A 27,694-nucleotide genomic window follows, 5' to 3' on the forward strand; every position below is an offset into this window, starting at 1 on the left:
GTCCCGTGTCCTTTTTTACATCATCTGAGACTTCTCACTGATGCCGATTTTGCTTATCGTTTGCATGGCGCAAACTCCAGCTGTGGGTTTGGAAATAAAATCGCTGATCGTTTTTCCTATGTGTCTGTCAGGATTCTTTGGGTCGCGCAAGATACGAGCCCGCGTCCAGGGAGCTTCAGCAGAGACTTTGGTGGTCCTGTAGAAGGGGATGTCTAGCGGCCACTGCCGTATGGCGTGTCTGAGCACACGGGCAGGGTCCCAGCCTGCCCGCAAGTGCCCCTCACAGTGCCCGTCATCTTCTAGGACAGCGATGGCTGCACCGAGACAGATGGGTCTCACCCCTCAGTGAGGGGGACTCTCTTCCCGTCAGGGGCCTGCTCTGTCCAGATGAGTGTTTGGCTTCCCTACGTAGTGTGGCTGAGACGGTGCGCCTTTCCTAGGGCAGCATTACTAGGAGGTGAGCTCCTACCTTATAGGAGGGGCCGGGGCAATTCTGAAATGGACGGTGAGGAGCATGAGAAGCTGGTCCGCCTCTGGTCCCGTCAGGAGACGGTCTCTCCCTGGAATGAGATTGTTTTCTCAGAAAAGGCTAGTTTCCTGGGACTCAGTTGGCTGCGATGCCATCTGATGGGAGACGGGCCCCTGTAATCGTCCTTTCCGCATTGTGGGGCCGTGCCTGTTGGGGGTGGGGGCAGAGCCCACGATGGACCGTCTTGCGGGGCTCACGGACGAGGGCAGGATTGGTCTCCTTCGAGAAGGTGCTAAACAGGTAACACACCAACTACCTGTGTTTATTTGATACCCATTTAACTAACATTTATTACATTAAAAGCTAGGCCACTGGAACACTAAGTGGGAATAAGGCCCCGAATAGAAGCGTGCAGCCCCTGACCAAGTACGTCAGGGACTCTCAGCTGAGATTTACACACTCACTGACCTGTGTTGCTGGTCCTTGGCTGTGTTCCTGATACGCCAGCTGTGTGGACACAGAGGGTTTTTTTTAGTGCCCAGGCCCTTCCCAGGATAGTATTTTCTCCAATGTTTGTAAGAAACGTAAAGACAGCTTTCCGGGTGGGGAAAACAGAGAGGTAGACCAGCTGGCCTAAGGTCACACGGCCTCCGTGGTGAGCTGTGGTTTGACCGCAGTCCTCTGGATCCTGAGGTCGAGGGCCACGGCCACACGGCCCCTCCTCTTGGCGATTCGTGCCAGGTTACAGCCCGTGGCCGTGCCAGGCATGTGTTATTTATATTTGGACACATGCTGTGCGAAAAGACGGACACCCTGCAATTATCTGGTTGTTAGACGCAGCGCACATCTGTGGTAATAACTATAAATAAGACGTAACTTGCCGACTGGGCTGGCTCCTCTTTTAGGAGGACAGTTCCTGCTAAATTAACCTCAGGATGAGACCAGAGAAAGCTCGAATTGTTTCTGGAATAAACACAAAACAAAACAAATCCACACGCCCCAAAAAGCCACAGAGGCTGCCTTCCTTTCCTCCAGGACCAGAAGCGCTCAGGTGCCCTGGGGACAAAAGGCAAATGCCTGCTGGCAGTCTGGCCGTCATCAGACTCCTCTGGAGGTGGCAGTCTATGATCCAGGGAACCTGTGGTTCCACAGGATTGAAGAGAAGTCTGAGAGTTTATGCATAAAAGTTAAAATGCGTCGGGAGAGCCAGCCACGTGGATTGCCGGCCCGTCCCTCTTTTCCCGGGGTTCTCCCCGAATTGTCACACCCGTGCCCAGGGAGAGACAGGTGCGCTTTGCGGACAGGACAGGCACCGTGCACTTTGTGATTTTGATTTTTTTCCGACTCAAAGAATTTTCCCTTTTAGATCAGGCTGATGACTTACGGTGCAGGTATTAGTTCGGGGCGAGGCAGTCCCTGTGGCTATATATAGCGCCTCCCAGGCCATAAATGGGAGCGAGGGCTGGGCACTTGGAGGCAGAAGTAGCTGTGCCTTCCTCAGCCAGAGCCGCGTCGTGGGCGAGCCAGGCCGGCCGGGCATCTCTCCTCTGTGCCGTTTTCCTTTCTCTCTGGGTGAGTCTCCTTTTCTTCTTTCCTTCTCTAACCCGGGGCTTTGGAAGAAGGAATAACGACGCATGCCGAGCCGGTAGCGGTCAGGTGTCCGAGGTGGACCTATTCGGGGGAGGGCGCTCCGTTGGACAGACAAGACAGCCAACGACTCAGTCTGCGTCCGTCCTTCCCGGACTAGACTTTATGCTTCCGATGCTTCCCGAGGTCACGGTCGCGAGTGTTAGCGGGTGCGACCCGCTCGGGGCACCTGCCGGCTGACCCGAGCTCTGCGGCGTTTCTCACTGGTGCCCGGAGTCCGTGCCCTTTCTCCAGAGTCTGAGCCCTGAAGGAGTCTGTGGGGGCAGTGCAGATTGAAAAGGTGTGGTATAAAAGGTTATTTTCTGGAGAGAAGGAGGAAGCAGGGACATTAGTGTGGTCTTGGACCCTGGTGTCTGGGGGAGGGGAAGAAGGCTCACTGCCAGCTCCCCACGCCGCCTTCTCCGTGCTCTGTGATGAGCGACAGTCCCGCAGAGTCTCTGGGCTCGGTGCCCTCGGCGGAGCCGGCGTGCTCCCTCCCGCCCTTGGAGGTGCGTCCACGAGGGAGGCGCTGGGGCGGGGGCCTGTGCGCAGAAGGGTCACTTTCCCACCTCCTGGGTCCCAGCTCTCGCTTCCCGGACACAAGTGACACAGGCATCCAAGAGCGAGTGGAAGAAAGATAATCGAAGTTTTAAGTAAACCAGGTCTGGGTCACATTTGCAGCGAACTTACCGGAAACTAACGCTGAACGGGGGACCTTCACCCACACAAAACCCAGAGACTCTGTGCGTAAAAGTTCACGGCACTGGAATATTTCCGGAGCTGTTGGTTTGTTTCTAGTTCTCTGAACTTGTGAAGAAATGGCAACCGTCTCTCGTCCAGGAAGCTGCACACGATCTTGTTGCTTGATCGAATTTGATCCTGCTTCGGCATCAGGACACAGGGACTCGGGGTCCTTGGAAGCCGGAGAGCCCTGTGGCCGCGAGGGCAGGCCTCTGCCGTTCGGGTCACGGTTCCGAAAGATGATTCGGAGGAATGCTGGAGAAATTCAGCTGCCAGACATTAGACGTCAAACTGTATTAGATTTGTCATCGAGGCTGATTTTAAGAGTGGTTCTGTGCTCAGTTGTTTTTTGGTGCCAAGTCGTTTGGAAAAAGCTTCAGGGAAAGTAGACCTCGGTGTGAATGAGGGTGGGTACAACGTGTCTCAGGGCCTGAGGGTTGAGTTACCTGGGGGGCATCGGCCCACTGTGGGTGCCAACCAAACCTTTTCCTTCCTCTAGAAAAGCTTTCACTTGGTACACTCATTGACTTGGACATTTTTAGCTGCACAGGCCACAGCTTCTTTTATTAAATGGAAATAAATGCATTGTGGTTGAAATGCGTCCACAAATTCAATTTCTTCTTGGTGGCAGGGAAGGCGGGTTCCAAATATCGTTGGCAGGAAGGGATTAGGTCTAAGCATGTCACAGACGCACGGTCTCCTGTACTTGAGGACAGGCTCGCATTTCACTTTGGTGTCCTAATTCCCAAACGTGTCAGAAGCGTTCCGTGAGTGGCGGGGATGGGTGTGGGCAGGTGGGCACAGAGTCACAAGTGCAAGGTGGGACGTCGGCTCTTTTTCCGACGAGCCAGTGACCCGGGCAGATGATTTTTACCATCTGAAACTCAGTTTCCTCGCAGGGAAGGCTGAGATCCACCCAGGACAGAATGAGATCATCCGTGGCAAGTTGTGGAATCGCTCTGTGGTTTCAGATAAATGCCTTGCGACCCAAGGCTGCAGCTGCGAGCATGTGCTGAGCCTGCAGGGATCTCGGCATGCCCCGTCTGGGGCGGTCAGGGACAACGCGGAGGCACTGAGACGTGAGGTCCACTGGGCGGGGAAGAGGTCGAGCGGCCTGGACGTGGGCGTGGGCCGCGTGGTGGTCCTGCCGCTCGGTCTGGGTCACCCAGGGGATTGGGAAAAGCCAGCACAGGCAGGAGGAGCTGAGGTCGCTGGCACAAGGCTCAGATGTAAGACGTGACATCATCCCTGGGGCAAGGGGGGGCCTCTAAGACGGCCCCGTCCTTGACATGCAGTGGTTCTGTGATTCAGGCGTGGCCGCCACGGGGCAGGGGCTCCACGTGTTTGTGGCCTGAAAAGTGGGCAGAAGTGAGGATAATTGCATTTGCAGGGTCCTCGGAAGCCCCTGGTTTTGATGGCCATCTGCACAGTGTGTCGTGAAGTGAGCAGAGAGCAGATGTGGGATCAGTGCAGTGAAGTGCTCTCTTCCTGCCCTGCCCAAGGCCGTCTGGGGTCGGGAGAAACAGCGATAGCAGGTCTAGGAGTCGGAGCGAGGACCACCGGAGCCGTGTGCGCTCGATTCCGGCCCCACCTCGCTAATCAGTACAAAGTGTATGCTCCTTGAACGGGGAGTGTTGAGGACTCCCAGACCCGCACAAGCACACGCCGAGTTAAGTCAGAACAGAAGCACGGGTCCCCTCGAGTGTGTATTACCCTCCTCTGGGTACCGGCTGCCACAGTTTAGACATGTCAAGATAGCGTATCACCTCTTATCGTCGGGGCCATTTCTGGGCTCTTCCCTTCACGGAGAAATGCAAACGCGTTTGAAGGTTGACTCAACAGCAACGTTAGCAAGTATTGAGATGGGACGTGACCACCTGGCATCACAGCACCTGCGGGCATCGTCCTGGATCGGTGCCATAGAATTTTCCTCCGGCCCTGCGGGTGCGGTGGGAGAAGCCCGAGACAGGAAGCTGGTTCAGAGTGGTGCAGTGTGTCCCCCGACCCCGGTCTGACTTCGGTTCGTGAGCTTTCCGCAGCACACGGGGGACTCCGGACGCAATCAGTGGAGGCCACGCGGTTGTGGGCAGGAAGCTTCTCTTGAAGATTCACCTTGCTGAACTCGCCAGAGAACCCACGGGGATGCCATCGAGGACGTTTCAGATAGTCAAGTGACAGAATGCATGTTTTTCAGATACCTTTTCCTACCCACAGCGTCCGGCTGGAGAACAGCGACAGCACGTAGCGTGACGGGGACAGCTGCCGATTTTGGTTGTTGGAGACCGCGTGCCAAACGTTCCACAGAATCCGTTCAGAACCCCGGGGTTACAGCAGCGAGAGAGTCACCCGCGGCCACGTCACCGGGCGGGGCTCAGGATTCAGACCTCGGTCTGCCCGATGTCAAACCTGCGGTCTTGGCCTCAGCGCTAGAATACCTGTGTCAGAGCTGAGGTGGGTGGAGAGGCGCCTTTTTCGCTGTGTTCCACTAGACGCCACGTTCTGTTGCGTATTTGTAATCAGATTTATGCTGTAAAAACACATGCCCGGCCCTCAGTGGACCCGTGGAGGTTGGTTGACTGGTTGGTCTTTAGGAGGAAACATTGGTATTCGTGTGGCAAAGGGTCAGAGGTCCAGAAATAGAAGTCTGAAGCCCTTTCTGCATGATTCCGGGGGAGGCATTGCTCCCGTCCCCACCCCCAGTACAGTGGGGGCGGAGATAATCCCTAAGGATCTTCCCGAGCCCTGCGATTCTGTGACTCTGGGAGATCACAGTCTACAGGGATCACCAGCAGAGCGCCTGGAGGGTTTTGTAACACCCGCGCCGAGGTCTGAACGGTGGCGGAGGCCAGGCCGTTTCACCTCAGAGCCGCACCTGCGTGTTGACCACTCCTGGTCTCCGTTCCCGTTGTCCCCCAGCACTGCCTTGCCTCTGCGTTTTCTTCTTCGAGTGGGGGGGATGAACTTACACACAAAGGACCAAAGTGGAGCTCGGATTGAGAATTCCTTCGCCCCTCGGTTTGGGGGGTTAGGGGTCACCGAGATGGAGGCATACTGCCTGTGTCACGCTTCGGAGACGGCCAAATAGCCCAGTGAGAAGTGGCGCTTTGTTCATTGTGGGTGCAGGTGGCCCGTGGCCAGGTGCCAGCACTGCTGCAAATTCCCAGACGCCGCACCGCAGGACGAATTCTCAGGGAGTTTGACCAAGATGTGTCGCGTGCCCGCGCCCCCCTGGCTTCCCTGCTGGGCTCAGCCCTGCTCCCGCCCACCCCAGCCGTGGGCATCTACAAGTACCCTGCGTGGATCTGGACAGCGTCCTGGAGACGAATTCCCTTTCCAGGTCACCGTATGTGGTTACAAGCTTTCCAGAGTGATTTCTTGTCCCGTCTCTTCAAGTATCCTGAGATCCTGTCTCCCCGCCTCCTACCTGCGCTCATGGGATGCCCTTCTCTCTGCCCCGTCTGCATCTGTCAGCCTATCCATCTGTCAAGGCTCTTCTCAAATGTCACCTACTTCAGGGGACCTCATTTGGCTGCCCTCTCTCCTGTTACATGTGCCCCTCCTAGCTTCCCAGGGCGTGTGTCCCTCTTTCCACTCTTATCTTGTATTCTAAGTATTTGTTTATTTCTCTAATCTGTGTTTTACCTATTTTTATCCTTGTCACTCACACTGCCTTTCACGTTGCCTTGGATAAACGGGGCGTTGTGGAAACATCTGGTGAGCTCACAATGAAAAGAAACCTACAACCCAATCTTCTAATTTCCAAAGAACCAAACAGAAAATGATGTCGGACCCCAGGGAACTTGATAGGTGTCTGGTCTCCCAGCCAAAAATTATTTTCACTTACATAACGTTTCTTCCATCTGTCCCTCCCCCGAAGGGGTTTGATGGACTGAATTTGGTTTCCCCCCTTGGAACAACCCGACATGTTGGTGTAGACACTGCCCGGGCAGGACTGCACGGGGGATGGAGCTCAGCACCGTCCGCCTCCCTCCTTACTCGTAGGTACCCACCGAGATGTCACTCGCCGCAGTGCCCTTCTACCAGAAGCGACACAAACACTTTGACCAGTCGTACCGCAATGTTCAGACGAGGTACCTTCTGGATGAATATGCTGCCAAAAAGTAAGTTGAAATTCAGCGGTTAGACTGGGAGGGGTTGGGTCGTGGGGGTCTGGCGTCCGGTCCCCTGCAACCTGGACGGGAGCGTCGGGAGGGTCAGAGATGGCAGGCCCCCTGACGCCCGCGCCCAGCACCCCAGGGGAAAGCTAGTTCTCCTGGCTGCACCGGAAGCTCCAGGTTGCGCACCTGGGATCCCGGTAGATGCCGGTAGACTGGCTCTGAGCCCCTAGTGTAGGTGATGAACACAGAGACTTTTTCGTAAGTGCTCCTTGACTTTGCTCTTCTCTACACATCTTCCAGAACTAGGATCCAGAAAGTCTAGGGGGCCTGGGTGGCTCAGTTGGCTGAGCGTCTGATTCTTTTTTTTTTTTTTAATTTTTTTTCAATGTTTATTTTTTTGAGAGAGAGAGAGAGAGAGAGACGAAGCGTGAGTGGGGAGGGGCAGAGAGAGGGAGACACAGAATCCAAAGCAGGCTCCAGGCTCCCAGCCGTCAGCACAGAGCCCGACGCGGGGCAGGAACCGGTGAACCGCGAGAGGCCGCTTAACCACTGAGCCACCACCCCAGGTGCCCCGAGTGACTCTTGATCTCGGCTCAGGTCATGATCTCACAGGCCGTGAGTTTGAGCCCCACGTCAGGCTCTGGGCTGACAGCGCGTATCCTGCTTGGGATTCTCTGTCTCCCTCTCTCTGCCCCTCCCCGGCTCCCTCTCTTGCTCTCAAATAAAACCAAACAACAACAACAACAACAACAACAAAACCAGTCAGCACAAGGGCGGTGGGAAGGGCCACGGGAAGAGCGTCAGAGGGAGGAAAAGCTCATGGGGGCAGAGTGAAGATCACGTGGAGGCTGATACCCATAATTTTGCCGCAATGATACACATAGCAAAACCGTACACGTATCCGCTGCCTAGTAGACTGGCGTCCAGCCGCAGATCCGGTGGTTTCTGAAGCCGGCCACCTCGGGGACCCGCAGCACGTGCCTGTGTGCCGAGTCCGGGATTGGCCTGGGCCAGTTAGACGGCCGTGCCGAAGGATGGACAGACGCCACGGGTGTGCCGGCCCGGCCCGGGGGCTCGTGCGTGTCGCCGACACCCTATATTTAGATGCGCCCGCGGCCCCGTGTCCTTTGCCATCCTTGCGACACACAGCCAAGCGTTCGCAGCGCTCCCGGCAGCCTCCGGGAGCCTCAGATCCCCGGAGATATATATAATCGTGGCGCTGGGCCAAGAGCGCCGTGGAAGGCGCTGGCTGGCACGGATGGAAAATGGCAAGGGGGAGAGGCCGACTCATGCGCGCACGCGCCCCTCCGGGCACAGGCACGTGCAGACGGGGGCGGAGTTCCCTGTGCATGCACGCATGCGCATGTGTTAGCTGTGAGCGTGCACGCACCCGTTTGTGTGCGCGCGTGTGCGTGCTCCTTCACGCCGGTGTGCCGCCGCTGGAAAAGGTGGCGTGTCTGTGATGATAACTTTGTGTACTGTTTTTAATTTTAGTTTTTATTATTTTTTAGCATTGTTTAAACACTTTTTAAAATGTTTATTTTTGAGAGAGAGACAGAGCACGAGTGGGGGGAGGAGCAGAGAGAGAGAGGGAGACACAGAATCCGAAGCAGTTTCCAGGCTCCGAGCTGTCAGCACAGAGCCTGACACGAGGCTCGAACCCACGAACCGTGAGATCGTGACCTGAGCCGAAGTCGGACACTACACTGACTGAGCCACCCAGACGCCCCTACCATTGTTTTTAAACATTTACTTATTTTTGACAGAGGTGAGAGAGAAAGAAAGAGAGAGAGAGCATGAGCAGGGGAGGAGCAGAGAGAGGGGAAGACCGAGGACCCAAAGCAGGCTCGGTGCTGACACACAGAGCCCCACGTGGGGCTTGATTTCAGGAACCGTGTGACATCGTGACCTGAGCCGAAGTCGGACGCTTAACCAACTGAGCCACCCAAGTGCCCCTGCTTTTAGCATGAAAACAATTATTTAAATTCAAGTTAGCTAACCTACAGCACAGTCCTGGCTTCCGGAGTAGAACCCAGTGCTCATCTCTTACATGTGACACCCAGTGCCCGTCCGCCAGCCCCCTCCTTAGTGCCGGTCACCCGTCTGGCCCATCCCCCCCACCTCCCTCCGGCAGCCCTCAGTTGCTGTCTGTATTGCCGAGCCTCTTACGGTCTGCTCCCTCTCTGTTGTACCTCATTTTCCTTCGCGCGCCCTGTGTGCAATCTGTCACGTTTCCCCGTGTACTTCTCTGACGCGTCCGATTTCTCCGCGCTCACCCAGGCGTACCTCCATGCAGTCGTCCGCCCAGAGGAAGTCGTCTTCCCAGAGGGCTTCCGGCCAGACGGCGCTGGGGACAACGTGCAGTATCTGTGCGAAGAGGGTGAGCACCGAGCTGGAGGAGGAGGAGCAGGACAAGAAGAGAAGGTAACCCCCGCCTCCCCCAGACTGCCTGCAAAGGCCGCGCAGGCCCGCGGAGTCCCCGTGCCGGCCCGCGGAGTCACCGCGCCTCGGGAGGGAGGGCCTGAAGGCCGGGGGGGGGGGACAGTGACTGGGCGGCAGCCAGACGCACACCCGAGAGAGCCTGGAAGGTCACACTTGCTTCTTTTTTATTCTTTTTTGTTTTTCATTTTTAAATGTTTATTTTTGGGGGGCAGGGAGGGGCAGAGAGAGAGGGAGACCCAGAATCCGAAGCAGGCTCCAGGCTCTTGAGCTGTCAGCACAGAGCCCGACATGGGGCTCAGACCCACGAACTGTGAGACCATGATCTGAGCTGAAGTCGGATGCTTAACTGACTGAGCCACCCAGGTGCCCCGGTGATGCTTGCTTCTAACAAAAGCATAAGCTCCCGCTGCCTGCTTATTCGTCAGTGACATCACCTCAGTGGACCCTAAGAGGATAACTGTCGCAGAAGGGAACGTCGCAGACGGGGCCGCGTGCCATGTGTGCATTGCCGCTGGCATCCTGTGTCAGGTCCCGGTCGCCGTCCCACGTGGCACTCGCTAGCTTTCCACGCACAGTGGGATTCTCACATTAAAGCCCTAAGACCTGGCGGTTTGAAGGTCATGTGGAACCTCCACCGACAGCCTCCTGAGCTGCGCAAGCGGGGCAGTGAGGTCGCCGACTCCAGGAAGGCGATCTTCCTGAGACGCGCCAGCATTCCCAGGGGTGTCCGTGGGGAAACCGTCGTGAGGGGCCCGTAGACGGCCGTGCCGTGCGTGTCAGGGGACTCAGCTCATGGGGAAAATGTCACGGGCGTGACATGGATTAATAGGGACATCAGTCTTAAAATTATTTCCAGATCAGAGAGGCAGCTGGTGATCTTAGAAGAACAAAATAGTTGGGTGGGTCATGAGTGCTTTATTTCATTCCTGCTGCTTCCCCCCTCACCTCTCCCTCCTACTTCTAGAAAATTTCCTCGATATCTCTAACACATTGAAAACCTGAAAGAAGAATGAGATTTTGGTAAACAGGTTTCATTTTTGATGAATTTCACGATGGAAGGATCTGTGTAATAAAAATGTACAGCTGAAGAGATTAGCCCTCATTTTTAATCTTTGAATGATCTTTTAAATGCCTTATGGGAATTTTGACACATGAATTTCATTATAAAGTGAGGATTTCTTTTGTAAGAGAATCACTTCAAAATGTGTACGTTAGAGGAGTGCCTGGGGGGCTCCGTCGGTTAAGCGTCTGACTTTTGGTCTGATTCAGGTCATGATTTCACGGTTCTTGAGTTCAGGCCCCGCGTCGGGCTCTGTGCTGACAGCTCGGAGCCTGGAGCCTGCTTCAGATTCTGTGTCTCCTTCTCTCTCTGCCCCTCCCCCACTCGCTCTGTTTCTCTCTCAAAAATAAACATTTAAAAAATTTAAAACGTGTACGTTATAAAACTCTGGATTTTCTGGTATTGGATTATTTAAAAAATGCTTCTACCCATAGTTAGGGTTCAAGTGCAGGGAGTGAGAGGACTAGAGCTTTGTAAGTTTATGAGCCATTCCTTGTGTCCTTGAACATGCCACGAGAACTCTCCACTCCTCAGTTTTTGAGGGAGTGAGATGGGGGGAAGGTCGACTTCTGTTGCTCTGAGAGGTCAGGGATTCACGTGGTTTTGGCGATAATGACTTTGGTGACCTTCTGGCTGTGGGAAATCTTTCTGGGATACACGAGGCTACTCGCCCGAAGTAGGAAGCTGACTCATGGCAGGTATGTGGGTTATAACCCGTGTCTCCCCAGCTCATTTTGTTCCTTACCTCCTACGGCAGAAACTAGTTTAACGCGTGGGACAGATTGATTGGTGCTCGAAAGATGAACCCGTGGGTGCATCCGTTGGAATTACCACTCTATCTCCACGTAAAATAGGAACCCAAGACTCGTTGGGAGCTCTGCACGTCTCAGCGTGTCCTCCTGGGGGACACGTGGATTAGAAGTAGCCCTTTCACGCCCCTGCTTCTGTGCTAGTAAAAGACGGGCCTCCGTGCATCACACAGGCTGTCTGTGGGCTTGCAGAAGAGGGCCAGAGGCCCGGACACCTCATCACAGAGCAGCGGAGATGCTCCCTCAGTGGTTGGGGGGAGGGAGAGGGAGTAGGAGAGGGAAGAGGAGAGAGGGAGGGAGAGGGAGAGAGAAGAAAGAAGGGGAGGGAGGGAGGGAGAAGGACAGAAGAGAGGGAGAGAGAGGGAGAAGGGGCAGGAGAGACAGGCCGGGAGCGGGCCGGGCCCTGTTGGGCTCACAAAGATGGCACCCGGGCCAGATCAGCCGCACCTCGTTCTCTGCTCCCACAGATGAGAGGAGCTTAATTGTTTGCATCCTCTCTATTTTCCTGGAACACAGGTTTGCTTCCTGTCTGTAGCTGTGGATTCAGGAGGCTTTAACCCAGTCCTAAATTCATTCAGAACAGCAGTCTCCCCAGGAGAACAGGCAGTTATTATAGGATTCCGCGCAGGAGGAATCTCACGTCATCTGTGTGGGTGCCTCAGCGTGGGGTGTCAGACCCCTAGGCCGCCAGATGCTGACTTTCTCCCTTTTTCAATGTTTATTTATTTTGAGAGAGAGACAGTGCGAGTGGGGGAGGGGGAGGGGAGAGAATCCCAAGCAGGCTCCACGCTGTCAGCACAGAGCCCGACATGGGGCTTGAACTCACAGACTGGGAGATCAGAACCTGAGCCGAGAAAGAGCCAGGTGCTTAACCAACTCAACCCCCAGGTGCCCCCTCCCTTTTTAAAAAATGTTTATTTATTATTTTTGAGAGAGAGAGAGAGAGAGAAGGAGAAAGAACACGAGCATGAGCGGGGGAGGGGCAGAGGTAGGGAGACACAGAATCCTTAGCAGGCTCCAGGCTCCGAGCTGTCACCACAGAGCCCGATGCAGGGCTCGAACTCGTGAACCGCGAGATCATGACCTGAGCCAAAGTCGAATGCTCAACCGACTGAGCCCCTGGGCGCCCCAGTTATATTTCAATTTTAACTTTTTGTGTGTTTATAAAAAATAATGCATTTTTGTTTCAATTCCTGAATTTTCTTTTTTTTACATTTTTTTCAATTTTTTATTGATTTTTGCGAGACAGAGAGAGAGAGAGAGAGAGACACACGGAACGTGAGCGGGGGAGGGGCAGAGAGAGAGGGAGACACAGAATCGGAAGCAGGCTCTAGGATCCGAGCCGTCAGCACAGAGCCCGACGCGGGGCTCGAACTCACGAACCGCGAGATCACGACCTGAGCCGAAGTCAGACGCTCAGCCGACTGAGCCCCCCAGGCGCCCCCCCGCATGGTCTCATTCACGCCTCCTACACCTGCCCTCGTCACAGCTCTGTGTGGTGCAGGCTCACCAGCGCACAGAGGTCTCGAAGGAGATAAACACAGGCAGACGTGCCCTTTTCGGTGTGTCCTGAGAATAACGTCACCTCTCCCGCAGGTACCAGTCTCTGGTGGCTTCGTATGGAGAAGCCAAGCGGCAGCGTTTCCTCCGGGAGCTGGCGGAGATGGAAGAGAACGTGCACCTGGCTCGCTCACAGGCGCAGCACCAGCTGGACAGATACGCCATTCAGCAGATGGTAGGGGGCCGCCTGCATCTCCGGGAGAGGCGAGGGCCTCGTCCTGGGTGCTCCCGATGCGTTCGCGCGGCCTGTTGGCGGGGCAGGGGCGCTGACGCATCCTCGTCCCCGGGACAGGTGGAGGACAAGCTCGCCGGGGAGAGGCACTCGTACGAGGAGCGGATGCGCAGGGCCCCCGAGATCCTGGTGCGCCTGCGGTCCCACACTGTGTGGGAGAGGATGTCCGTGAAGCTGTGTTTCACCGTGCAAGGCTTTCCCACCCCTGTGGTGCAATGGTGAGTGCCGTTCCCGGCCCGGGGAGGGCTGTCCTGTTCTCGCCCTCTTAATGATGGTTTTTTAACGTTTATTTTTGAGAGAGAGAGAGAGGGAGAGAGAGAAACCTAGACATGGGGCTCAATCAAACGAACGGTGACATCATGGCGTGAGCCGAAATCAAGAGTCAGACTCTTACCCGCCGAGCCGCCCCGGCGCCTGCACTTTCTTGCAGGGATCTGGAAACGGCTGCCTGAGCCGTGCAGTGGGAGATCCACGCGAAGGAAGCACGTGGCACACGGCCCGTCCCACTGACCACCTTGTGTGAGACTCCGGGAAAGGCCTTTATAAAAACTCGCAGGGCGTCCGTTATAGATACCATGGCAACGTTTTTCATGTCGGTGCAACAGACTCAGCTGAGTTTTCAGAGGGTTTTTATTTCAGAGAGAGTTCCCTCGGGTGGCCTGTGTTTACACGAGTGGCTCTGCTTTTAACTCGGGAAGGCTTCCCGCTGGAGCTGGGCTGTGGTCGACCGGACCTTAGGAGCCAAGACAAGTCTCCAGGCCCCATATGTGCTTGTCTGTTTCCTCACTTGCTGGAAGTGATAACATTCCCGAAGTTTGTAGCTTGCTGCAAAAACTGTAAGCATTTTACTCACACCCTGGATTGGGCCGCTCAGCCCAGATCAGAAAAAAGGAGCCCACGTGCCAGGGAGACGAGGTCCTGCTGTCCTGCATGGGGCAAGGAGGCCAGCTTCCTCGAGTCAGGGTCCAGTGTGGTTTGATCCTGTGGAACTCTCTGGAGAGGCTGGCCCGGAACCCAGCTGACGCTGGCAACATTTCGTCCTCATGGAAGGACTTTTCCTGGATTCCTGACGGAGTCCAAGGGGCCCTGCGGCCCTCGCTGTCATCGGTTGAGGATCGCCCAGACGGGCTGAATCCTGCAAGAGCTGCTCTCCCCCAAACAGACAGGCAGACACGGGCCCTAGATCGTCCCCCCCGGCCACTCCGCTGTGCCCACGGGCCCTGCGTGAAGCTCGCACAGGGGGCCTACGTCCCGAGGGGGCCGTAAAGAAGGCTGGGACAAAATGCAAAGTCCACTCTGCCTTTGCACTAAAATCAGCGTTTCCCTTGTTTAGGTATAAAGACGGCAGTTTGATCTGCCAAGCAGGAGAGCCGGGGAAGTACAGAATCGAGAGCAAGTATGGCGTGCACACCCTGGAGATCAACAGGTAAGGTCTCGGTGGGCCTGGCCACGTGCCCTGGGACACCTGCCCCAAATAGTCAGTGCTGCTCATGCGGGAGAGAAACAGAATTTAAAACCAGGAGGTCGGGTTGCACCCCGTCCCTGTGTGTTCCACGTGCTCTCGGTGGTATTTCCGAGTTAATCTGTGGTAGAAGCTTCCCTTGTTATCCTCGGTGTCGGGCCACAGGGAGGCAAACCCAGTGGTTTTGTCCGGGCCCCTGCTCTGGGAACAGGGCAGGTGGTTTAAGGACAGATGGACACGCTCAGGTGTTAAGGTTATGGTGGGTGCAGAGGATTCCTCCACACCTGTCCGGCCGCGGGGCTGCGTCTCGTACAGGTTTGAGGAGTAGTCCCTCAACCCAGGCTCCTCAAGGAAATACAACTTTTATATTTTTTTCTCAGAAATTGAAAAAAATGTAGGATACAGCTAAGTAAAAGAAAAAAAATCGTATTTCCCACAGCTGGCATCAGTATTTTGCTGGATGGATAGCGTGTCATTTTCCTTACACAACACATACACAGGCATGCACACACACACTATATCCACGTTGACATACGTGATCTAAACAGGTGGTGAGTGTGTGCGTGTAGGACGTCATATCAAGTCCTTTCCAGGAAAAGATAAGGGATCCTAATATAAAGGCAAGAAATCAGTAAGACGTTAGAATATATAACTTTACTGAGTTCACTGTTACCACCCTGTGGAGCCACCATGTCATAATTAGGTTCAGTTTACTTAGAGGTAAAGGAATCCCCAGTAAAATAGCTCCAATGAAATAATTCCCAAGACGACTCGTGGAAGTCACGAGTCAGTACAACGTCACCTTCACCTGGCTGCGTCTTCCAGACGCACTTCTTCCGCCGAGGGGATTCTCTCCTGTTTTGTTGAAAAGCCTTTGTACCTGGGTTCCGTTAAAGAGAAGGTGATTCTGAGGGCGCTCCGTCTGGCGACCAGGGGGTGGGGCCCAGGCCCCTGCCCCAGAAGGGCAGTGGGGTGTGCTCCTCGGAGCGGGCGGGGGCGCGGAGGGACACCACCGCGAAGAAGCGTCAGGGGGCGGGGGTCCTTCCAGACCCACCGGCAGGTTTCGTGCCGAAGGCCGGCCAGGCGATGGGACTCACCTGGGGGGCGGTGAGGAGCCCGGTCCGACACGGAGCTGGGGGCTCCCTGAGCTGACGTAGCGGGCTTCCCGAGCATGAGGACGAGGCCCAAGGTTGAGGTTCGGCGGAGGCCGACCCAGGTTGATCCGGGCGGGAGTCTTTGCCGGCTCCCCTCCACCCAGCGGGAAGTCGGTCTCGCCTCCTTTCTGCACTTTCCTTCGTCGCCCTCGCTGTTTCATCCTCTGCCTCCTGCCCGTTTTCTCCCTCCCTGTTTCCCACTCTGACTTTGGGGAAGAGCCCAGGCGTGAGCCCCCCGGGCACTGGCCACCCAGCACTCAGGACCGCACCGCATGGGGCACCGGCTGGCTGTCGGCCCCAAGCTGTGTGTCCCCCCCCCGACCCCCCCGTCCTCACGCGAGGCCAACTTCCTCGTCAGTCACACGCACCCGGTATGTGCCTCTGGAGGCCCGGAAGGTTCCCCGTCACCAGAACTGTCACTGCACCTACAGATTACTTAGAACAGGTGTTAGAAGATTGTAATGAACATGGAAGCGTCTGACAAGTCGTTACCCTGTTTTGCCAGGTAAATATGAGGCTCTTTCAGGAAGCTGGAGGTTCTGGCCTCATGGGCCTACTGGTGCTGTTTATTGACAACCTACTGTGTACCAGGCACTGGTCCAGATGCTTGGGATACAGGACCAAAGCTGAGGTCCTCATCTCAGGTCTTATGTGCTGGCATAAGGAGGTGAACCGTAAGCGTAATAAAATAGTGAATTATATAGTAAATCAGGAGGCTGTGGTGCTGGGCGTGGGGAATGGGGGTCTCTTGGTGTGGGGGTGGGCTAGGTGGTGGGGTTAAGTGGGGTGGTCAGGCCAGCCCTCCCTGAGAAGACATCTTCTGAACAAGGCTTACAGGAGATGGTGAATGGGATAGATGGGGAGTTGGGCCACGAGGGTGCCAGCCCGAGGCGGCAGCTGCAGCAGAGGCTCCGAGAGGTTGTGTCCCAGCCCCCTCGGGCTGGTCTGGGCTGTGGCCGGCGAGGGACAGGAGGTCAGAGATAGGGCCGGGACGTGAGGGCCACACGGACGCTGTGGGCCGTGGCAAGGACTTTGAGGGGGGCGGTGGAAGATCTGACCCGTGTCTTGAAAGGGTCTAAAGCCTGGCTCTGAGCAGAAGGCAGGGCTGAGTGCTGGTGGCCATGCCGTGGCTGGCGAGAAGGGCGTGGGCTCTACTCGGGTTCTGGAGAGAGAACGACAGGAAGTGTGACAGATCGGAGGCGGGGTGCTCGTGGAAAGGGGGGCCGCCGAGATGAGCGGGCAGAAGGGTCTAGGTGCAAGCACGCACAGAGGGTCGGGGTCTCCTCGCCTGGGGCATTGGAATGCCCTGGCCCCTTGCTGCAATTTTCAGAGAATAGTTCTCTCTCCTTTGGTTTCCACGATTCATGAAACTTTAGTGGACGGAGAGCCACGCTCTGTAGAAGGAGAATGTCCACCCTCATTTGGGGGGTGCGTTTGTGCTCAGGGACATCTCTTCTCTGGCCTGGGGTGCGTTGTGGCCGGTGAGGGTTACGAGGGTCAGGCTGACGATCCAGCCAGCTCCCCTCCAGCCACGTGGGAAGGACAGTTTTAAGAGGAAAAACCACTTTCCACTCTCAAGTATGAAACTTTTAAATTTTTAAAAAATGCTTATTTATTTTTTGAAAGAGAGAGAGAGAGAGAGAGAGAAAGGGCAGAGAGAGGAGAGAATCCCAAGCAGGCTCCGTGCTGTCAGCACAGAACCCCACGCAGGGCTTGATCCCACGAACCGTGAGATCATGACCTGAGCCGAAATCAAGAGTTGGACGCTCCCCCGACTGAGCCGCCCAGAGGCCCCAAAACGTTTAAATTTATACAGGCTTTGGACCAGACAGACTGATGAATCCTCGAAGGGCCCCGGATGCCGTCATCCACAGTTCGTGAACCCAGATAGGCCTGGGTCGGGACCCTCTGGGCAGAGGCAGTGTGAACCTTCTTCAGACACAGAGTGGAGGTGGGGGGGGCCCCCGCAGCTGCCGCTGGGCTCAGCTGTTCATTCCAGAGTGCTGACCTGCCATCATTTGATCTGTGGCCGTTCCGAGTGGTGGGGAATGTGCTGGCCACGTCTGTTGGGAGGGCAGGGGCGGGAGGAGGGGGGGTTGCGAGCTCTTCCTTCGTGGCCGCAGGAGTGACGTTCACCTCCAGGAATACTCCTTGGCGGCCGTCTGAATTCTTAAAGTGCCGGAAGGGAAGCTTCTGACCCTTTGGTGCCGCTCGAATTCGACGCTGTTTTATACGCTCGTAAGATTTTCTCTGGGGACTCATCGTGCGCGTCCTGTTTCTTCAGGGAATTTTAATGCTGCTCTCATAGTGTAATGAGAGCGTTTAGAGGGATCTGGCTCCTGTTGTCTTTGTAGCACCGCCCCTCCCCCCCCCATGCCTGCTGAGCTCAGCACGGCTGTCCTCCTCTTGCACTTCCTTTAGACTTCCATATGCAAACTCTGATTCGAGTTAAATGGTGAATCCCGCGTAAGGACATTGGGCCAGAGTAGCCAGGGCAGGCCACAGACCACTGAAACATTCGTCTGTCCTCTTTAAACTAGATACGATATCACGAGTCCTTTAAGAGGCAGTTCAGATCAAGACTTTGAGACACAGAAGTGCCCCCGGGAAGTTTGTACAAACGGGGACCAAAGGAAACCCCCTCTGTCTGTTCCGGCAACCTGTCCCAACAGAAAATAAAACCGTTTGCCTCTTAATCACTCGCTTGCAGTTTCTCACAGCGTGAAGGACAGGCCGGAAGCAGGCTCTGCCCCGGGGGATGGGGGTGGCGGAGGATGGGGAGGGGATTGCCCAATGCCACCTCCCGGTGCGGCCTGGGAGAGGAGAGAGAGAATGCAGTCCTGCTGGCCCGTGGGAAGGTTGGACAGAATTTTGAGTTGGGTGCAGTCTCCTTAAAATCTGCGTGCCCGGCCCGTCCACCCTCTGCTTCCACGCTGCCCCAGTGCCCCAGACATCCTTCCCGCGGCAGCCCGCACGCAACACCAGCACGGGGTAGCGTGTGTGAGCAGGACCCCCATACACCCAGGGACGCTTCCTTACGGCCTCTCGATGTCCCGGAGTTTTTTATGCAACATAAAACGTTTGCAAAGGGGAAACGCGAAAGCAACGAGATAAAAGTAAACGTAAGACCAAGTGTCGACTTATCCACAGCCAGCACCTGTGCGGGACGCCCTCCCCGGACGGTTGCAGTAAATCAGGGCGTCTGAATACTTGGGCGTATGGACTTCCTCGCACCCCGGACGAGCACCGTGGACCCTGTTCTGGATAAAGGCACACGAGCACGTACACAATCAGTCTGTGTGTCACCGAGGAAGGTTCCAGCTCCTAAGTACCGGCTTCCTCCTCTCCAGCCCCATCCCTACCGCTAAGTAATAAGTGATAATTGGTCCCTTGACATCCTGTCAGTGCTAATGTGTTAGGGAGCTCCTCTCCGTCTCTTATTCTCGGCTGAGACACGAGCTCAGAATCTTGTAGAAGTTGCTGCCTGACTGGGTCCTGCCCTGCAGGACTCACCCTGCCCCTTCCTTCCCTTCTCCGAGTTGTTTCCAGGGACTCTGTCACAAGGCGCATTCCCTTCCCCTGTCCCTTCTGGCTGTTCCACCCACAGAGAAACGAAAGAGCAATTAATTGCAGTTCTCAAAACGCTTAGAAGTCTGTTTTGCTTTGTTGGAACGTGAAGGCAGAGGAGAGAGCCCACGAGTCATGGAGCGAGCAGGGAAGCATCTTCGAACTTGGGTCCGGGAGCTCTGCTAATATGTTTTAATGAATAACGTACAAGCGAGCGACGGTCCTACAAACTACAAATGTTTTCAAATACGTTGTTTTATTTGATTGTCAGAGTCACCTGAGTGAAGGGCAGGTGCACGGTAGACGTACTTGAGAAGTTTAAGGCGGATGCTATCCGTTACAAAGTCAGCGGATGAACTCGTCAGGCAGGTGGAGCGAAGGCGAGGATCTGACGTGACCCGTCTGCCAGCTCGTAATATCCCAGCACCGCTTGCTGAGTGCCTGTGGTTGCTGCACTTTTCAACATTTATTTATTTTTGGGACAGAGAGAGACAGAGCATGAACGGGGGAGGGGCAGAGAGAGAGGGAGACACAGAATCGGAAACAGGCTCCAGGCCCTGAGCCATCAGCCCAGAGCCTGACGCGGGGCTCGAACTCACGGACCGCGAGATGGTGACCTGGCTGAAGTCGGACGCTCAACCGACTGCGCCACCCAGGCGCCCCGAGGTTGCTGCACTTTTTAAAGGATCTTTCTTTTTAAACTTTATTTATTTTGACAGAGAGAGAGAGGGAGCACGCATGTGCGTGATGGAGTGGGGCAGGGGCAGAGAGAGGGAGAGAGAATCCCAAGCAGGCTCCACGCTGTCAGCACAGAGCCCGACTCGGGCTCGATCCCACCAGCCGTGAGATCGTGACCTGAGCTGAAGTCGGACACTTAACCGTGTGAGCCACCCAGGCACCCCTGCCGTACTTTGAAAAACTGCTAAAATATACATTGAAGACAAAATGGGAAGATTTGGTTTGTAAACCACGGGGCACAGCCTGAGGACCACCGGTACGAAGTCCAGGAGGCCGAGGAGACAGGAAAGAGATTCATGGTGCCCGACTGGACAGCGCTAAGTGACCTCCCCATACGTGCTCCCTGAGGACCCGTGTTCCTGTGGCGGCTGGTCTCCCCGCTCTGCACGTGGCGCAGGGTCGGGACACCCTGACCCAGCGGTTCTCACAGACCTCCATGCTTCTCTCCGTGTGGCCTCGGCTGTGCCGTGCTGTTGCCGGCGGGGGTGCTGCTTGCAGGGGCAGGTGTGGGGCTGATCCCAGACGCAGGATACCCTCCTGTCTGCAGAATGCATTTATGAAAACGAAATGGCTTGGGGCGCCGGGGTGGCTCAGTTGGTTAAGCATCCCACTCTCAGTTTTGGCGCGGGTCATGACCTTGTGGTTCGTGAGTTTGAGCCCCGTGTTGGGGCTCAATTTCCTGCCTATATCTGTGGTCTCTGTGACATTTTCTGTATTCTGCTGGGAAGCTTCAACTTTTTCCAGATCAGTTTTGGGGGGGGTGCGGAGGGGCTCCAGCCTGGAGAAGCTGGGGTCTGGTGGTTCCTGGGTCACGGTTCTTTCTGGAGGTGGGTGTCCATCATCCCTATGGCCCTGGGGGTGGCTGCCTGGGCTGGGTCCAGTTCGACACCTTCAAAACACCCCCGAGTGGGTGCTTCATATCTGTTATTTTGGGGCTTGGGAAATACTCTCCCGTCCACATGGGAACCCCGGGTGTGGAGTGAGCTGGAGTTAATTTTCCCGGTGGTGGAGGTCGGGGGGGCCTTCCCATTGGCAAAATAAAGCCACGAATCCTATAGAGGAAGAACAATTGAGCCAGAGGGGCACATAGACTTCCCCTTGAGAATGCAGTCGAGGAGATCGAGAAGCATCTGTACTACTGTTTTCCTCGAGGACCGGGAAGCCATAGTCTGGGATCTGACCTTGCCGTGTCTATAATTAACAGCTTGTTCCACAGACAGAGCTGGCATTGTTCTTAAACAAACCACTCACGAACAAAGGATCTGGGTCACACGCGTGGCTTTCGAGGAACCTTGCGCTCAGATTAGGGTCACCGGCCCCTGCAGAACAGTCCCACAGTACATTCAGGGCGTGACCTTGCTTTCTCTCCTCCAAGGGCGAACTTTGACGACACAGCAACGTACTCCGCGGTGGCCACAAACGGGTACGGACAGGTGTCGACCAACGCTGCCGTGGTCGTGAGAAGTGAGTTGTCCTCCCGGGGTGCGGGCACGCCTTGGCGCCTCCCGTCCCCCGTGCCCTTCAGCGGCTTGTCTTGCAGGGTTCCACGGAGACGAGGAGCCGTTCCGTTCGGTGGGACTCCCTATCGGATGTAAGTCCGCTGTTTTCCTTTTTGTGCAGAAAAACGTGTGGCGACACAGCACAGAGTTAAAAAGTCGTTTTCTGAGGGTCGAATCGTTTCTTAAAGCTGTGTGTTTGCTGGCACTGCTAGTATGCTGACAGGCTGTCCCCACGTAGCTCTGTGGCTGGGTGGAATTCTGAGACGCTGGTGAAACTGACGGACCTCACACCTTTGGATTGGGGACAACACGGAATCCAGATCTTTGACCTGAATGCGTGCTGTTGCCACAGGGCCCATTTATAGCAAACAGCCACCGTTGAGCAGGGTGACGGCGTGTGGCAGATGACATTCAGAAGCTGGCTCAGGGTCCTGCCTTTAAATGGTGGACGCTCCCTTCCCGCTGTGTGTGATGCCCGTAGCCCCTGTGACTTCGGACCTGGCTCTTTCGCTTACCTGTTGGGAAGGTTCTCCCTCTCTGCACTGTGGACACATGTCTGATGCTGTCAGCTCCTCTGCGGGGCTTGGGGACTGGGGGCCGCCGGTGGGCCCCCTGTTTCCAAGGCGACCTGAGGTGGGCCCCTGATGAGGCAAGTCGAGTGTCTTCCTGAGTCCCAGGGCTGGTGTTGAGCCAGAAGGCCAGGAAGCTGGGGTGGCCCGAGTCGGGTGAGGGTGGAGAAGGGAGCCGTGTCCGGAGCATCTCCAGGACCGGGACTTGGCAAGCTGACTCAGTGACTTACCATGGCTTTTTCATGGGATGGGAGTGAGGTTTGGGGTTGACCTGACCTTCCGAAAGAATAATCGTGTGATTCCACGGCAGCTTTCGTTTTACCCTGACGGGAGGTGGAGATGTTACAGGTCAAGTGTCGGTGAAGACCTGACTTCAGGTCGGGTGCCCGAGGGGAAAGCCTTTCTGGCAGCCGCTGGACACTTGTGTGTGGTCAGCCCTTGGCCATTTCTGGGTCAGGTATTGGATTGGCTCGTGCCCTTCCCACGGGGGTTGTCGAAGACCATTAGCAAGCGAGCAGGACAAGTTCAGAGCCGACAGGTGGAGAGGCAGGGAGGCCCGAGAACGTGTGTGTTGGGGAGACGTCTGACGGTGTCCCCTGGGTTCCAGGAACCATGTGGAGCCCGCTGGGAGGATGGCCCTGAGGCACCGGTGGAGACGGAAGGGACCTTGGGGGCTGTCCCCTGGTCCCGTCCCCCGGGGTTCCTCTGTTGGTTAAAATCGTGTCTGCTTGAGTAAAACCTCTGCGGTATCTGTAACATACTGATACGCCGTGACATAATAGACGCTGTGCAGTCGGTCACCACCCGTGTTCAGCAGATGTGAATGTGTTGCCACTTTTTTCAGTTATTTTTAAACAATTGGAGTCCGATTGGCAGAACACAAAGCTAATAAGCATTTTCAAATGGACACTTCGGTGACCCTCGGGTGTTTTTAGGGAGCAAAACTATCAGGAGTTGAGGAATCTCCACAATCCTTCCCTCCTTCCCCTCACCCGTCTTCCTCCAAGAAGAAACCGTCACCTTGAAGCTCCCAGCTCCTTAAAAACATCTTCCCTGCAGGCATGTGTTTCTAAGTCACAGGTGGTTTTTATTTCAAAAATTTACTGTGCACTTTTTTTCTAAAATACTGCCCCCTCCACTAAACAGTGTATTTTTGAGATTCAGTCTCGGTGCCTCTGGATCTGGTTAATTCATTTTGTCTGCAGCGTAAATGGCATTCAGTTGATGAATGTGCTGCAGTTCATTCTGACGACGAGAAAGCCCCCCATGTGGGGTCGATGCAGGATTCAAACCCTTTACTCTTACCTGTGGTCCAGTCTCCGGGTTGCCTCCTGTCCCGCCTGTTTCTGTCCCCTCTGTCACAGAGGGTCCGCTCCTCTCCAGGACGGGTCTTCTGGTTCTCTGGGAGTGGGTTAGTGAGCTCAGCTGCCAGGACACGGCCACACACTGGGGGCCTCAACCTCACGCGTCTACTCACGGATCTCAGAAGTCAGAGATCACCGTGTCGGCCCAGAGGCTGCGGCCCCCTTCCAGCCGTGCGGACAGCGCCTTCTCACCGCGTCTGCACACGGAGGAGAGAGAGCCCGAGCGTCTGCCTGTCCTGATAAGGATGCTAGTCCCATCACGGAGCCCACCCTCATGGCCTGATCTAGAACTCCTCCCCTTCCCAAGACCCCACCTCCTCATACCTTCTCTCTGGGGCTTAGGGCTTTGACACGTGACTTTGGGGGACACCAGTCTATCCCATCACGCACCTCTCTCGAGGACGGGATGTGTGATGGTGGATTGGGGGACTTTCGCGGTCATGGCCTGCTGTGCACCTGCTGGGCTGGGAATGGCTGCGCCTGCCGCCGTAACGCAGTCCCGCTCTCTCTGCGCAGTGCCCCCTTCGTCCGTGATCCCATACATGCACTTTGACGTCCAGTTTCTGGAGAAATTTGGAGTCACCTTCAGGAGGGAAGGCGAGACTGTCACTCTCAAGTGCACGCTGCTGGTGACGCCGGAGCTGAAGAGGGTGCAGCCGCGTGCCGAGTGGTACAGAGATGGTGAGTGTGATGTGGGGACAACCCCCCGACGGGGGACACCCCTGGGCGTTCGTGTCCCCGCCGTGGTCGCTGCAGACAGCACGGCAAGCAGGGAGACCGGGGAGAGCCGGGAGCCTGCCACGGACCCTGACCTTCACCCCGGCGTGTGAGAGGTTAACGGGGGTGCCCGAATTTAGAGGAGGCACAGGAGATCTTTATAGCTGCCTAAGAAGGGTCTTTCTGGGGTTAAGAAGAAGCGAGGTGTCTGTGTCTTTATGTTCCTCCTTGGCTAAAACAACCCCCGCCATTTATTGTGTGTTGGACTGTGTGTTGAATGTGACACCCTTCTTCCACGCGGACCCGAGACGGGGATGGGGTTGTGGCTCCCTGCGACAGGTGGGCGCTGCGACAAGGGGCTTGTTCAAGGTGCTTCCTGCGCAGCAGGACTGGGGCAGACGCCGCGCTCCTTCCCAGCGTGCACAGCTGTCCTGCGCGGTGCAGGGACGGTGCGAGAAGGTTTTCCTTCATCGTGTCTGCCCTGGGGCTCCTAACAGAAACCGGTTTTCTGTGCAGCCAGTGCGACTGGCCTGCTTATCTCTTCTTGGGCCCTAACACCGTGCAAAATATGACAAGGACGTAGGCCAGCCTGCCCACAAGGTATTTATAAACAGCTGCAGGAAAATAGAAGCATAAAGCCGTGTCCTTTTAAAGTGTAAGAAATGTCCCAGAACGTGACGCTTCGCCAAATACACGGCAGGGACCACGTGTCCAGTCTGAGTGGAGCCGAGGGAGGGAGGGGGACACTCTTTGTGGTGACAGACAGGATTTAATTTACCCTCTGTAGCTCTAATTTAAGACAGGAGGTCTAACTTGAGTTCCAAGATTCTAATTTACTTCTTCTGTGGAGAATGACATAGGTTTGAGGAAAGTTTTCATTATGTCCCCGGAGGATAGTGATGTCAGCTTTGGAGGGTTTCCTAGTGACGGGGAAGCGCCTGGCATCCGGGTGACACGGCACTTTCCTGGCCTTGACCTGTGTGCGGAGAACTTGTGCTCGGAGCCAGTGCCTGGCCTGTCCCCATGGCGAGCTGGGGCCTTGTGGCATTAGGGGGCTTAGCTGTGCCAGACGCCCCGCGTGCACAGTCACGGTAAGATCTTCACAGGCTTTAGTACTCAAGAGGGAACCGGTAGAGACTTATCAGTGGCTTATTTGTAGACATTAAAATGCAAGGAGATTTGGGGTTTTTTTTTTACCCTTTAAAATTAATGAGCTGTGAGGCTCCAGGTGGCTGGTAAACCCCAAGGTGATGTCAGCCCGAGGAATGCTATCCTCCGTGAGGCACGGCAGGTGCACCGTGCAAACGGGACGTGTGGAATTGGGGACACAAGTTGAGATGGATTAGAACTCTAATCTAACAGGAGGAGGGAGAACCAAGTTTACTCCTATTAAAACCCGAGACCCACCCTTGGGTGTGATTTGCACTTGAGGCCGATTTGGCAAGTCCTGAGATGCTTACGGAGCCCGTGGTGGGGTGGGCCTCTGGTCGGGGGACTGGCTCCTGGCTAGACATGACACTCCAGCTGATGGGCCCTGGTCTTAAACACAAGTGACTGCAAGCAAGTCACATGCGTACGTGCTGTGCATTCCCTATGGCGCGTGAGGGACTTTGTGGGGACAGACAGGTCCTCGGGAGCACGAGCCACGACAGCATCCTGCCGGGAATAGCCTGGTGTCTTAGTCCGTCCCGGCTGCGCTGACAGAAATACCACGGCCGGGCGGCTTACACAGTGGACGGACCTCCCACACTTCTGGAGGCTGGAGGTCCAAGACCCGGGTGCCCGCAAGGCCCCCCCCCCCCCCCAACTGGCTTGCAGACTGGGGAGCCTTCCCCCTCCACTCCAATGACTTGATCATCCTATCTCACTCACTTCTTTCTGGAGTGTTACATTTTAACGTATTTTGTATTAAATCACGTTATATTTTTATATTATATTTATATTTATATTATACTTACTGTGTATCAGGTACTGTGCTAGTTCCTCTGGATAAGAGAGAAAAAGTGATAAAATATTTTAAACTTTCTATTTTTATGATACTTAAAATTTTTAAAAAATATTTTTTATTTTTATTTGAGAAAGAGTGTGAAGGGGAGAGGGGCAGAGAGTAGGGGAGAGAGAGAGAGAATCCCAGCAGGCTCCACGCTGTCGGGACAGAGTGCTGCTGAGTGGGGCTTCGCCTCTTGGGCTCCAGGAATGGAAAGTCCTACTGTGTGCAGCAGGGTACTTTATCGGGCAATGCACTCCTGAGCCTGCCAGTCAAGCCTGAGACAAGCCTGTTTTTAAAATGGAAAATACACAAGTAACTTTTTTCTTATACAAATGTCATGTCTGTTTTTTGCAAAAAAAAAAACCCTAAATTGTAATTTTTCTCACCCTAAAATTACTCTTTTTTAGAAATTTTTTTCTTTTTAATGTTTATTTTTGAGAGAGGGAGAGAGAGAGAGTGCACAGAAGCAGGGGAGGGGCAGAGAGAGGGAGACACAGAATCGGAAGCAGGCTCCAGGCTCTGAGCTGTCGGCACAGAGCCCGACGCGGGGCTCGAACTCACGAACCTTGAGGTCGTGACCTGAGCCGAAGTCAGACGCCCAACCCACTGAGCCACCCGGGTGCCCCATCCCCAAAATTACTCTTACCACTTGGCTGTAGAATATATCTCGTATGTGTACATACATGTTAAAACAGGGAAGATACATTCACTCACAACTCTCTTTTCCTTCATTTCACAAAAGGCCACACCGTGTCTCCGTGACAGTAGTTGTTTGACGTCATTGGCTCTGGGGCACCGTATCCCATTGTAGAATGGTCCGTATTTGTCCTCGGTCTCTGGGCTTGAGTTGGTCTTTATTTTTCCCATTAGGAACAATGCTGGTTTTTTTTTAGAGCTTACTTATTTATTTTGAGAGGGAGGGAGGGAGGGAGCGAGCAGGGGAGGGGCAGAGAGAGAAGGAGAGAGAGACTCCTAAGCAGGCTCTGTGTTGCCAGCACGGAGCCCGATGTGGGGCTTGAACCCACGAACCGTGAGATCGGGCCCTGAGCCAGTCAAGAGTCAGGTGCTTAACTGACTGAGCCCGCCAGGTGCCCGGGGACAGTTCTTGAATGAAATTGTCACCCCCTGGGACACGTTCTTGGAACTTGTGCTTGTGCCCCAAACGGTGTGCCTGTCCTGAGACTCACCCCGTGTGGCTGTCCTCCCCCGCGAGGCGGGTGGCGGGGTCTCTCTGCCCTTCCCAAGTGTGGATGTCGCCAAATTGGGAGGCGGACGAGGACCGCTCGTTCGGTGTTTCCTGGATTTCCAGAGTGGGCGTTCTTCGCCGCTTGTGGTTTCATCTGTTCTTTTTCCGCAGCCGCCTTTTTCATTTCACGGCCTCCGATGGACGGTTTGTCGCTGCTTGTACTTTCTTTGCTGAGGCGCATGGGCGGGGTCTTTCCCAGGCCAGCTTTCCACCCAGGAGAGCGTTACCTGCGAGGAGGCCGTGGCCGTGGCCGTGGTTAGACCACGTGGTTAGGTGCGGGTGGGGCGGGGCAGGCAGACAGCAGTCACACGGCCGGGAGCTCTGAGCCCAG

At 55.4% G+C, this 27,694-nt stretch overlaps 1 protein-coding gene across 3 annotated transcripts in view; it reads left to right on the forward strand.

Annotated features, from left to right (window-relative positions):
• The first annotated feature begins 1,891 nt into the window (after positions 1-1,891).
• Positions 1,892-27,694, forward strand: part of MYOM2 (myomesin 2) — a 74,372-nt gene continuing 48,569 nt past the window's right edge. The window contains exons 1-10 of one of the 3 annotated variants that reach the window (XM_086703083.1): positions 1,941-2,041; positions 5,051-5,287; positions 6,839-6,957; positions 9,235-9,378; positions 12,862-13,000; positions 13,118-13,275; positions 14,391-14,483; positions 21,354-21,442; positions 21,519-21,569; positions 23,927-24,091. In XM_086703083.1, the coding sequence (XP_086559209.1) occupies positions 6,851-6,957; positions 9,235-9,378; positions 12,862-13,000; positions 13,118-13,275; positions 14,391-14,483; positions 21,354-21,442; positions 21,519-21,569; positions 23,927-24,091 (946 nt within the window). In that variant the 5' untranslated portion in view covers positions 1,941-2,041; positions 5,051-5,287; positions 6,839-6,850. Of the gene's footprint in view, positions 2,042-5,030; positions 5,288-6,838; positions 6,958-9,234; positions 9,379-12,861; positions 13,001-13,117; positions 13,276-14,390; positions 14,484-21,353; positions 21,443-21,518; positions 21,570-23,926; positions 24,092-27,694 lie in introns of all 3 variants that reach the window. The other 2 variants (XM_086703082.1, XM_086703081.1) reach the window with 2 other exon arrangements.

This window comes from Puma concolor, chromosome B1 (assembly GCF_028749965.1).
Source record: "Puma concolor isolate L17-30 chromosome B1, mPumCon1.1.hap2, whole genome shotgun sequence".
NCBI classification, from domain to species: domain Eukaryota; kingdom Metazoa; phylum Chordata; class Mammalia; order Carnivora; family Felidae; genus Puma; species Puma concolor.